A 13,039-nucleotide genomic window follows, 5' to 3' on the forward strand; every position below is an offset into this window, starting at 1 on the left:
TAGAGAGACTTTGAAGGGTGAAAAAATCGACCATACCGTCCGCACATACTCAACACCCATTTTTGCCTAAGTAAACCCCCCCCCCCCCGGTCGGGTTTTCCCTGCCTAATACAGTGGGCAATTATTTGATGCCACCTGATATGAATTTATTTTATTTTTTAACCAAAATAGCTATTATTTTTCTTCCAAAAGGGCTGAAATTGCAACTATGTTTTCTGTCCTTCTTTACATTCTTATGATAACACTATATTTGTCTTTAGATATGAAAAAGCAATGAAACATTAAAAACAAACTGATAAGAAGTAAATAAATAAATACACGCTTGGGTTATGGGAATGGATTCTTGAAAGAGCGGTACTGGTTGGTATAAAATCAAAGAGGAATGGACGAGAAGATCAAAGATCGATCTAAAAGATACAAGAAAACTGACTTCCTCGGTGAAGGCCAGGTACGCGTTTTTTATAAGAACAAACTATATAAGAACATAAGGGTTCGATAGCCAAAATATTAGGAATAAGTTCAGAACATAAAATATTCACAAAATGGTGAAAAAAGAACTTTTTATTGACATTAACAAAAAGTTAAAAAAATACGATGGCATTGAAAATTTTGGATGTTGTAACAAAACGTGTAATAAACAAGTATTTCGAAATGTTCTTATTTCTTCCACTGAGGTCGGATTCATTGGAATAAGTGTATTTTGAACACGTTTTTTATAAGAAGAAACTACATAAGAACATAAGGCTTCAATGGCCAAAATATTAAGAACAGGTTAAGGACATTTAAGGTATTGTATGGTCCACACCTATTTTCTTAGGAAAGTGGACAAAAATACCCACAAAATGGAGAAAATAAGAACATGTTAAGAACATTCAATGCTTAAAACTAAAAAAGTTTGCGTCCAAAGGCTTTAAAAATTTTGATGTTCTTATAAAAAAACGTTTGTATTTATTCATCTATGGTTCTTGCAGAAAGGCTGAAAGATTTAAATATTTAAGGAACGAAATTTCTTTCCACTTATTGTGAGAGACGATTCCGACTTGGTTTTCAATGATTTTGTTAATTCTCTGTTTAGTTTGCTACCGTCTATAAAGCTGAAGATTTGGAAAATGATAATCAAATTGTTGCCGTTAAAAAGGTATCTCAACTTGACTACTGTATTGCATGAAAATTTCGCGGCATGAAAATTTCGCGGTTTTTTTACAGAAAATTGCATTTCCTGGCATGAAAATTTCGCGGTCGAGCTCCAAAATAAAGTAGATAGTGTTCAGAATTTGATTATGCCAGTGTTTTGAATAGTTTCTAGTTTAAATTCGCTACCGTACTGTATGATTTGATTATAATTAAAAATAAGTTCACTTTCTTTCTATCACGGGAAGACGAGTTAAAGGTTTTATTTTTACATAAGTGTTCCGTTTCATATCAGGACATTGTCTTGCTATTATTATATACTGATTATAAGCAAACAGATGTTTTTATTTTCCTTTTTCTGGCCAATGTTGCTCCACATCTGTGTCAATCCAATGTGAAAAAGCTTCTAAATAGCGCGACGCGCTGAATCTAAAAATAGATTTTATTTTCTACATAATCATTACTCTCGATGTATTTGTACGAGTTCCAATCCCATCAACCTTTGCGTTAATCTCTTTTGCACGTTAATTGCATTGTTTGACAAAAGATATATTATAACAGCTTGCACGTATCTTTAATTGAGCCGCGTTGAATTGTGGGATTGCAACTCGTACAAATCTCAAAAAGAGTGAAAAGTAATAATTATGACGTATGCGTTGCGGAGCGCTATTGAAATTGATGAAGCAAACGAAGTCACTCTTAATTAAAACAATAAAAAAATAAAAACAATACCTTTAAAAATATGTTTTGTTTTAAAAATAAGAGTGGATATCGTTTACTAACTCGTCAATTTTAAGCTTTATCACACTGAATTGACATGGATGTGGAGCAAGATTGGTTGTAGAAAAAGGCAAAGAAAAACATTTTTTCTTTATTCAGCACAATATAACAATAGGCAGTAGACACTGTCCTGAAATGAAATATGTGTCTGGTATGAAACGAGAACATTTATATAAAAATGAAACCTTTTAACATGCCTTGCAGATAACAAAAAAAATACTATGAGTTGAATGGTATAATGAAAAATCAAAAACCAACATAAAAACAGAATAGCGCTCCGCAACGCATACGTCATAATTATTACTTTTCACCCTTTTTTGACATTTGTACGAGTTGCAATCCCACAATTCAACGCGGCTCAATTAAAGATACGTGTAAGCTGTTATATATATTTTGTCAAACGATTAATTAACGTGCAAAAGAGATTAATGCAAAGGTTGATGGGATTAAAACTCGTACAAACACATCGAGAGTAATGATTATGTCAAAAATAAAATCTATTTTTAAACTCAGCGCGGTGCGCTATTGCAATACCTAATTCTCATATAAAAACATCGCCTAATCTATTTTCTACCTTTCAAAAAAAAACTAGAATTTAGGAAACTATTTTACACAGGGTGTCTACGGGACCTTGAAAACCTTGAAAACCTTGAAAATGAACCACCCAACCTTTGAAAACCTTGAAAACTATCAATTTTCTGGGAAAAACCTTGAAAACCTTGAAAAATCGTTAAAAACCTTGAAAAAAACTTCTTCCTATTCATCCTTTTTGTCATACAATTTTTCAATAGGGCAGTGGCTGAGTAACTCTTACTTATAGGTTCAGATTAGTTTTGAGATTGAATGCTCTTATCTTTGAGTGCTAGACTTTTTTCATTCATTACCGCATACTATATTATGTTGGTTATATTATCATGAAAATATAAAGTACTGGACCTGTATCTCGACTTTGTATTTTTGTAATAGGCACTGCTAGCTTCGTTGCCTCCTCTTAAAAACATAAAATGAACAATGAATTTTGATAATGTACCTCTTGGGAATACCTTGCTAACGACGTCAAAGCTTGGACAAAAGTCTCTGTTGTTCTACTCTTCACAAGTCATTTATCTATATCATCCGACTAATATTTCTAAATTCTGTCTCAAAAGTAATAATTTCAGATAGTTTGTGGTTCAAATTATGATATTTGTAAGACACAGGCTCTCAACTTTGGCTTACTATTTTTTTAAGTCATAAAAAAAGTGATTCAAAAGTATACACGCAGTTAAAATTCTGAATTTTAGCGGTGAAAAACGTTTATAAGATATTATAGCAAACTTATGAAAATATTTTGTCAAATTTCGCCAGCTCAATACTCTAAAAAAAAAATTCGCCGGTCTCGAAAATCTAACCAGACATTCAAAAAGTAAGAATAATAAGTATGTTCCTAAACTGTTTGTCATGAGGAAATTTCCAAAAAACCTTTATAACATTTAGAGAATTACACCTGTTTCTATAGCGATTCTGTCGCAACGAGTGCAACATATACTTTTATCATTAGCTGAGTTTTTATCACTCATAGTCCGTTTGCATGAGCCCTAAGAAATCGACTGTTCCCCAATTTTCAAATCGCTTCAGGGCCGTTCATCAATAAATAATTTCCTTAAAACAACTCTTTTTTTGAAAGAGTCAAAATCAATTTTTTTTCTTTTCGGCGCCTCGTCGGTCACTGTAAACATTTGGTTTTTGCTTATATTTCTTTATTTCTACAGTTGAAAGACTAGGGAGCTGGAGACAAAAACTCTTTTTGTGGTATGGTTCTAGAGAGGGAGATAGGAATTTAACTGTGGAAATAATTCCCCGGCCACCAAAAGCGGATAAATTTTATTGCCGTCCTCTATTTTTCTTTCGCCTGCCACTCTGAAAAAAAAAATCACTGTAGAGAGCCATGTCAACTGAGTATCAAAAAACCTTGAAAAGTGCCAAAATTTTTGCCAAAATACTTTGAAAAACCACTTTAAAAAGACCAAAAAAACCTTGAAAACCTTGAAAATCCTGAAAAAAAAAATCGTAGACACCCTGTTACAGTCCGCCGCCTAAACAAAAATTCAAAAATTGAGAGCTGCCATATATTACTGGTATACTTGGCTACCATAGTTTTTGCTTGCTTTCTAGCAAGGCGTGTTCTTATTTGAGAAGGCCCTTGGGAGTCTCTGTTTGAACTAAAAAAATTACCCAGAAAATGTGCAGGTCAGTATTAAAGTTTGGTTGATTCTTTTCTCTTTTTGATTTTAGATTAAACTTGGTCATAGAACTGAAGTGAAAGATGGTAAGTAGACCACTTTAACTACAATCAGTTTCAAAATACTTGGCACAAAAGGGAAATTGCCCACGAAATTTTATAACTACAAACAATTTGGAAGCGCTCTAAATTAGATTAGAAGGGTAGAGTCTGAGTTTTAACGCTAGACTTAAGACAAGATTTAGACAAAATTGCCAATATGTTATGGCACTGATTGTAGTATATTTGATTATATTTGTTTTACGCAACGTTAACACATCAAAGATTAATCGGCGTTGATGACATAGACTTCTTTTATTCAACTTTCTGGTCAGGAAAAAGAGCGACGGAAGGTGGACAGTTTCAAATTTTTTTTACTATACCTACCAACCCTTGCGCCTTTATAGTCTACGTTAAAAGGAACTGTTTTCGAGTTTGAATACAATAGTATTTTGATGTGGCGCAAGGAAGAATTGGTTTCACAAATTGAAGGGAAACTATTCTGTTCTATTGTTTTTCCCTATAATCTCATTTTTTAATATTTTTAACAATATAGGGATCAATCGAACAGCGCTGAGAGAAATCAAATTATTACAAGAGATTAGTCACCCTAATATCATTGGGGTAAGATTATTCAAATCATTCAAAGCTATAATTTAACATTCTTTCACTTTCCCACTCCCCTGGTTATTCGTCAGTCATTTGGAAATCCAGTTTTCGCAGTTAATTCTTTGCCACCGCTCTTATGAGGCTTAACAGGGTCGGATACAGAGGGAGGCTATAACCAATGGAGGAGAGTGCACTTTATTATCGTATTACCTTATATGGAAACTAATTACTCTTCATGAATAAGATAGCCTACCTCCTGTATCCGACCCTGCTTAATTTGGGCAAAATCAGATATTCAAAATGATTCTGAGATTTTCTAGAGAAAAAAAAACAATTTTATGTGGCAGTGAAAACAATTATTTAGTCTTCATTGTTTTTTTACACTCCGCTAAACAATCTCTCAAATCTTTTCTCTTTTAGCTGTTGGATGTATTTGGACACAAGTCCAGCATCAGTTTGGTTTTCGAATTTATGGAAACAGATTTAGAGGTACATGCAAATTAGTGATTGAATGAATCTAGTACTGCATTTGAAAGAAAATTAAGAGTTGACCTTTCCTAGGGAAAGTTTACAAACAATTCCTAGATTGGGCTTTTCCAGAAAAAAATTGAATATGGGGGTGGAGTCGATATAACATTTTTTGGAAATTTACGCCCCGGACATTGTGACTTTTGAACCCCCGGACAGCAGGTCTAACCCCCTGGACACTCAAAATTACCCCCAAACAGAGCAAGTTTACACCCGGACAAGAAAAATTTTGTAGATTTTTTACTTCCCTCCGGACACAATATCCATACTCCCCCCCCCCTCATTTCCAGAAAAGCCCATTTTAGTTCCTGAAAACCTGAGAACAAAGGAGTTTCACACTAAAAGGCTCATGATCATGATTTTTTCCAGGTCATAGCGAAAGATACATCACTAGTACTCAGTCCCCCACACATCAAGAGCTTCGTTCTGATGACCATACAAGGATTGGAATACTTGCACCAACATTGGATTCTCCACAGGGTTCGTATATCAACTCTAACGTCCCGAATAAAAACCCTGTTTATCTATTTTCTATCACAAGCTGAATTGCTCTAAATAGCCTGTTTTTAGCCTATAATTACCTTATTTTACGGGTTCCGGAGGTAGAAATTCGGACCCCCTTTTTGTTCCGAGCCTCCTACTATTTGGGACCTTAGAGTAGCTCGTGTGTCAAGCTCCTCTAGCCCGAAATTAGTTCATAAACTACAAGTGAGTCTCCATAAGCACGGACGAGGAACACACATTTGTTCGAATTAAGGAAATCTCCAGTTATAGAGGTTCGAGTTCAAGAGACTCTAATATGCGTTAGAGCCGATATTTACTGGAAAGTTGAAAGCAATTTCTTTCAAAGGGTCTGTTTTAATGTTTGTGGCACCTCAGCCCACACCTGCAACGAAGAACTGAGGCATTTTTTCACGGAAAAACTTGATAATTAGAAAACTTCATGATGTTCATGACGTAATGTTTAAATGCGAAAGCTCCGAAAATAGCTTGGGCGATTGCCACAAGTTTTATTGTTTAAATTCAAAACTAGTTGGAAACACCCGGTCTTCTTGAGGTGTTTCCGTATAAAATATTACGTCATGAGAATATAACGAATACACACGGTGCAAAGTAAGTAAGTAACAACAAATTCTTCTTCTAAGAATTGCTTAATTTCTCAGCACTCGATCAGAAAAACTAATCGGCATGATACCCAGTTTACGTCAAATCTCGTAACAAATTTCACAGGATTTCGAACTTTCCTACGGTTTTGCCCCCTAAATGTATTTATATTATCTTTGTAGGATATGAAGCCGAATAACTTGCTGCTAGATCCAAGCGGTGTCTTGAAAGTTGGTGATTTTGGTTTAGCTAAGGTGTACGGCTCGCCCAATCGTGTTTACACGCATCAAGTAGTCACAAGGTATGAGCATAGTCATTATAAAAAAACCCGGTCTGGCAATGTATTGTGTTAGCTTTTTGTTCAATTTTCTTTTGTTACAAACAAAAGACAAGTTGCAATTGGTATACTTTTTGATCACGTTACCAAAATCTTTTGATCACGTTACCACCAAAATCTCCTCTTGGGATTGTTCTATTTTCTAGTCACATGAAAAATAAATCGATTTTGTTACATAAGCTCCATCTTTTAACAATAAAAAGAGACAAAAGCCTTCCAGACCAGTGTTTTTATAATATAATGACTATGGTATGAGAGATGGTTTATATTGCATCTGTGTTTTATACCTTATTCGAGACCTCAATTCATTTTTTCCACCGGTAGCCTATGATAAACATTACTGCGCTTTCATTTTCCAAACATCTCTGAATCAATTCTTCATTTACTAGGCGCACTTCCTCCGACTAAATCGCAAATCTAGGGCATTGAACTGTATATACTCTGAACCAAGCTATATCCTACATTAAATCGGAGTATTTAGAGTAGAGTAGTACCCTAATGGGCGTTCTTAACTTAAAATGCGGGTCGATTTGCAACTCAATGAAATTTTTCGTTTAAGATATTTTTCACCAGCATTGATAGTGCTAATTTAAAGGGCTACATACACTACACAATATATTGCCAGGCAATATATTGGCAATATATTGACGATATATTGCTGAGTGCCAGCAATATATTGGTAAGGTATCCCCAATATATTGTCAGCTCGATTTGCAATATTCCAACAATATAGGGGGATATTTAAAGAAAGAAAATTCCTTTTTATAATAGAGCACCTGTTGTTTACTTGGTGCATTACGGTCCTAAATACGGGCCGAATATTGTTCATCAATATTTTGTGTATAGTAGTCTAAGTAGCACTTAATACAGGGGGGGGTCGGTACTAAAATCTCAGACATACATGAGTACTAAAAGGATTTTCGCTAATTTTTGACATACCCCCACCTATTTTTTCGAAAATGTTATTTTAGTACACATGTACTAAAATTATTTTGAACAATTTAACATAGATACCACCCATTTTTTGCCCTTTTACGGCTTTGAATTTACCAAAATGGGGTCATTGTTACAAACCTAGTCGAATTTAGTGCATCAATCTGCAAAATAATATAATTTTATTACTAAACTGTGCTGAACTGTACATAAAAATATTTTCAAAAAATATTTAAAAATTTGGAAAAGTTCTGAAAGATTTCTGCAGATTTTTTCGAAAATTCCTGAAAAAAAAAATCAAATTTTTTCCAAAATTGTTAAAAAAAAACTCCATTTTGGCTGATTTTAGAACAAAATACTAAGATCTTTCAAAAATTTCTTTAAGAGACCACCCTTTTTAGTATTTTAGTACACATGGTACTAAAATTATTTTTGAGCTTTTTTGCATACCACCACGTCACTAAATGTCATGATGTCTGAGATTTTAGTACCGACCCCCCCCTGCTTAATACACATTCAAAATGTGCTCTTTGTAAAAATGTAAGATATTATTGCACGGAAGCGATTAAAATTTATTGATTGATTTCACCAGTATGATGTCATACGTTTATACTTTTAGGTGGTATCGATGCCCTGAACTGTTATTCGGAGCTAAGAACTATGGTGTAGGCGTGGATATGTGGGCGGTCGGATGTATACTGGCGGAACTTTTATTGAGGGTATGACTTTTAGTGTTTAAATGCTTTATATAATAACGGTTTATATTTAGTTATCGGAGAGAAATTTATGATTTTATTTAACTTCACTGATACTTTTTTACATTTTGACATTGACTAATGTAGCTTGTACCAAACGACATCCCCTCTCTAATTGGTAGGGGAGGGCGCCACTCCTTTCCCTAGATTTCTCCACTTACCCTTGATCCGTCTCTTTAGTTGCTGAGCATCAAGCAGAGAGGCATCAAGTACCATTTTGGAAATTTTTGGTATGACCCTGCTTGGATCGTACCCACAACCTTGTGCACCGTAGATGGATGCTCTACCTTCATGCTACGGTCGCCTAGAGATTGAACCTGAAATGCGATTGTACCAAACGACCTCTTTAATTGGTACCAGTTATGATCAACTTTACAAATAATCTTGTTTGGTTTTTTCAGGTTCCATTTCTACCAGGAGAAAGTGATTTAGGTCAATTATCGAAAACCTTTGAAACATTGGGGACACCCACCGAGTCAGATTGGCCTGTAAGTTCAATGAATATTATTTTCTGTATTAATTTCGTCAATTGTGGTTTCTGTCCACCTTCTAAACATTAGCGAGTTTATGTATCGGAGGATATTGAGGGCGACGGTAAGTGAAGCTTAAGTAAAACAAAGTCGATAGTTGATGGACGGCTTTCTATAGCCTTTACTCGCCTAAACAGACGACGGTATTTTGGTGTTTTTACCGTCGTCGAGTAAAGTGGACGGTGATTTTGGAGACATGTCAACTTTGCTTTATACCGTCTCCTTTGATTTATCTCGAATACGTAAACTCGCTACTACAATTGTAACTTTTGTAACTGGGGAAAGACTAATTATATTTGGTTCAGGAAACGAAGAAGTTAAGTATTTTTCTTAGTGTATGAAATTAACATTATTTGACCTACTGTCAGGTGTCTAATAAAATGGGTGGTTTGGAATAAACGGGGGTGACCTTTTTGCTGGAGTTTGGATGTTATACCTCTAAATACCCCCAAAATAAGGTGATTATAGACTAAAACCAGAGCTTTTCTTTTTACAGCTGAAAATATTTCCAAATTTTAGGAACCCTTAGGTTCTAATAAGGTCCAGGGTTTGGAAAAATAGAAAAATTAACAAACATGAGTTGGCGTTTACCTGAGAGTAATATAAGATTGGCTTTTCTCTCTTGTTAGTCTATATAGCTAGACCAGTAATGTAAATGCCTGTGACAAGCTTCTGAAGCTTCACAATTGAAATAATTGTCTTTCTACTTTTAGATGGAGTGATTGAACTTAAACTGCCTCGGGATTTGGGAAGGACTTCTTTTTTGATGATGAAAAAACGATTTGAAATGACAGAATTAATAAGTGTGTACATTTTCAATATTCTTTTTATTGATATCTTTCGTTTCTTTCTCCGATTAAATATTCGCAGGACATGAAGAATTTACCCGATTACGTTGATTTTAAACCGTTCCCACGAATTCCATTTTCGGAGATCTTCTCAGCGGCCAGTGACGATCTGTTGGACCTGTTGGAGAAATTGTTTTTGTATGATCCTGTCAAACGAATAAATGCCACTGATGTAAGTGCTGCTTTATGTCAGACTATTAAAGGTTTTATTTTTACATAAGTGTTCCCGTTTCATATCAGACACATATTTCATATCAGGACAGTGTCTGCCTATTGTTATGTTATGCTGATATAAGCAAAAAACGTTTTTCTTTTTCTCTTTCTGACCAATCTTGCTGAGTAAGGATATCACTCTTATTTAAAAACAAAACCTTTAAGTAGATTAATTTACGTGATTTGAGAATCTAAAATTTTGGCTTGGACACAATTTCAAGAATTGGCCTCTTTTTTGCATTTAACTTCTTTCATTTTTCCAGGGGTTGTTTTGTCCAAAACTCGAATTTTGAATGTTTTTTTTGTAAGTGGCCAAAATTCGCGAAAATCGTGTAAATTAATCCACGCGAAATTCTGCTCTCAGCATTTAAAAGTGCTTCTCTACGAGAGGAAGGCCAAATACCTTAGACTGCCTCTAAAGTCTGTCTTAATATAATTTGCAACGTAGACAAAAAAAGGCTATAACTTTTGTTAGAATTCGAATTAGATAGCGGTTTTGTGCCTGTTGAAAAGACAAACAGGAGTGGAACACTATAATAAAGGAAAAACTCAAAAATAATCGGAAAATGAATATTGAAAATTAAGAAGTTCTAAGATTAAAGAATTTCTGATATGAAAATGAAGATCATAGCATTATTCTACGAAAAGTTGATTTCCTTCTTCTTCATTTTTCCATTTTTTGAATTTTTTACTTTTTTGATAATATTCCACTCCGGATTATTTTTTTAGCTAGCACAAAACCGTTATATAATTTGAATTTTATCAAAAGTTACAGCCTTTTTCGTCCTCGCTGCAAATTATATTGAGACAGACTTTAGTATAGGTTTTTGTAGTTTCCTACATAGAATATATTCGCTGTAAAAAGAATCTACACTGATTTCCTTGAAAGTGGTTTTCGCATGAAGCTAGTAAAACAGAGTGCACAATTATCTTTCAAGTGATAGGTCATTCGCCCTAATAATTTTCTCTTTCTTTTCTTAACGACAATTCGTGCTGTTGCAAAAACACTATGAAATTTAAAGCCTAGAGCAACCATTACTGAGAAATGTTTAATCTGGGATCAATGTTTGCTATTACGTTCCAGGCTTTGAAGCATCCTTACTTTTCCAATCGACCAGCTCCTGCACCAGGGTCACAGTTACCACGCCCTGGTAATAAGAAGGAGGAAAAAGTGCTGACCGGTGCAAGTCACGCGCTGAAGAGAAAAATTGAAGATCCTTTTGGCCCTGGTAATAGATTTTTTTTTCTGGAGTACATAGTATGCCATCTACCACAGGGTTACCTAAAGCCATACGAACCGCTGAATCTTTTTTGTTGCGCGGTAGTTTTTGAATCTTGTTAAGTTTGTTTGTAAACAATGTCAAATGCGAATACAAATACATCCCAACTAAGAAAAGATCGTCACTCTCGAGCACTTTGAATTCGGTTGGGGTTTAAAAAACAAGGTGGCATACAAGTCACGGCGCTCCAAAATCCAGACCTGTTGGCACGGTAACCTTTGTATCGGTTTTTCTCATATGGTTGGTTGCCAGTGGCACTTCATGGGCTTAATGCCATGATTTCTCCTTTTGATCACCTTGTATCATCTTTCCTTTTTTTAGATATAACAGCTAAGAAATTGATTTTCTAAAGTTTGAAAGATTAAAGAAGAAGTAGACAAGATGGTGCAAATGGTTTCAATCAGTCTACCAAACTGAGAAAGCCTGTGTTCTAGACATTTAGTTACTCATTACTTTGAAATGAAAGGCGTATATTTATGAGAGATATGAAGGACTATGAGCATCATACACGCACCGATCTTACGAATAACCAGTTCGCCATTGTTATTAAGGAAACCAATGAAATTATCGGTCAAAAAAATATATATATTTCTTGATAGTGGTCATATAGAAATTCATTGGAGCTGACGGCGATTGTGTTATTATTGGTGACAAATTTATTGTAGGGAATAAAGTTGGACTTCATATGGACAATCGTTTTGCCCTCTTTTAACCTACCTCAGGTAAAGATGGGTTTTAGGGAGTAAAATCTCCTTAAATGTTCTACCGACTTCTTACAGAGTTGCATTCCGACCCAGAGGAAATAACCAAATTAAATACAGGCAAATTCCTCTAATTTGAATTTTCCTGTGTCTTTCAGTCTTTTCACTTGGAAAGTGGATTAAAGTATTCCCTGCAATCTCCGAATCTGTTGATGATTTTCTATCCTTGTTTATTTTTCGGTATAAAGGTTTCCCCGACTAAAACGAAACCCGACTAGACAAAAAATGATAAAATTGGCCACCACTGGCAAAACCCGAGGTCTTTCCGTAGAAAACATTACGTCATGAATATCATGAATATTTACATTGCGAGGTATTGATTCGTGAAACTACTACAAATGTCCGTCCGGTTTTTTGTTTTTGTAAATTTATTTAGAAAACAAGGGCTTTTTATATTTGTCTTTTTTTAGATAATTTGTTATTGTTTAAGTTGTTACTTTTTTTTCGAAGAGTAAACATATTCCAAAAACGAATGAATATATGTCTCTTGTGAATGTGGGTTGGTACGGGTTGCTTATTATTGACTTTGTCCGAAAAGATCTATTTACTTTTACGATCACATCTTGTATTTTATGGAATTTTTGTCATTGCATTGAAATGTGGACGGGAAAAAACCGTTGACCCCTAATATGGAACCTTGGTAAAAAAAATTATGACTAAAACTTTTTGTGACTTTTTTATTTGTTTCAGTTAATATATCTCCTTAGAAATTTGTCTCTTTGGAAACTACACGCTTTTTTTATAAGAATACTGTTTTTAAGAATGTCCATGATGAAAATGGCCAAAAAAAATAAGAAAAATGCTAGGAATATCACCATCATTTAATTTTGCTACTCAAGCTAAGAATGCCATTTTTAGAGCATTTTCAATTATAAATTGTCAATTACCCCCAAGTAAGGCTCACTCCTTTCACAAAAATGCCATTTTATGCTTGAGACGTATGTACTAAATGTTAAATCTAATCTGAATT

The 13,039-nt window shown here is 34.5% G+C and overlaps 1 protein-coding gene across 1 annotated transcript; it reads left to right on the plus strand.

Moving 5' to 3' along the window:
• Positions 1-238: 238 nt before the first annotated feature.
• On the plus strand, positions 239-12,542 carry LOC136804600 (cyclin-dependent kinase 7-like). The gene is made up of 12 exons (XM_067061201.1): positions 239-448; positions 1,076-1,138; positions 4,186-4,219; positions 4,728-4,795; positions 5,201-5,269; positions 5,678-5,788; positions 6,595-6,713; positions 8,302-8,401; positions 8,839-8,925; positions 9,838-9,987; positions 11,113-11,257; positions 11,630-12,542. The coding sequence occupies exons 1-12, from the start codon at positions 383-385 to the stop codon at positions 11,656-11,658; spliced, it is 1,041 nt and encodes a 346-aa protein (XP_066917302.1). The 5' UTR covers positions 239-382; the 3' UTR covers positions 11,659-12,542.
• The last annotated feature ends 497 nt before the right edge of the window (positions 12,543-13,039 follow it).

The sequence above is a fragment of the Clytia hemisphaerica genome, unplaced genomic scaffold (assembly GCF_902728285.1).
Source record: "Clytia hemisphaerica strain Z4C2 unplaced genomic scaffold, Clytia hemisphaerica genome assembly, whole genome shotgun sequence".
NCBI classification, from domain to species: Eukaryota; Metazoa; Cnidaria; class Hydrozoa; order Leptothecata; family Clytiidae; genus Clytia; species Clytia hemisphaerica.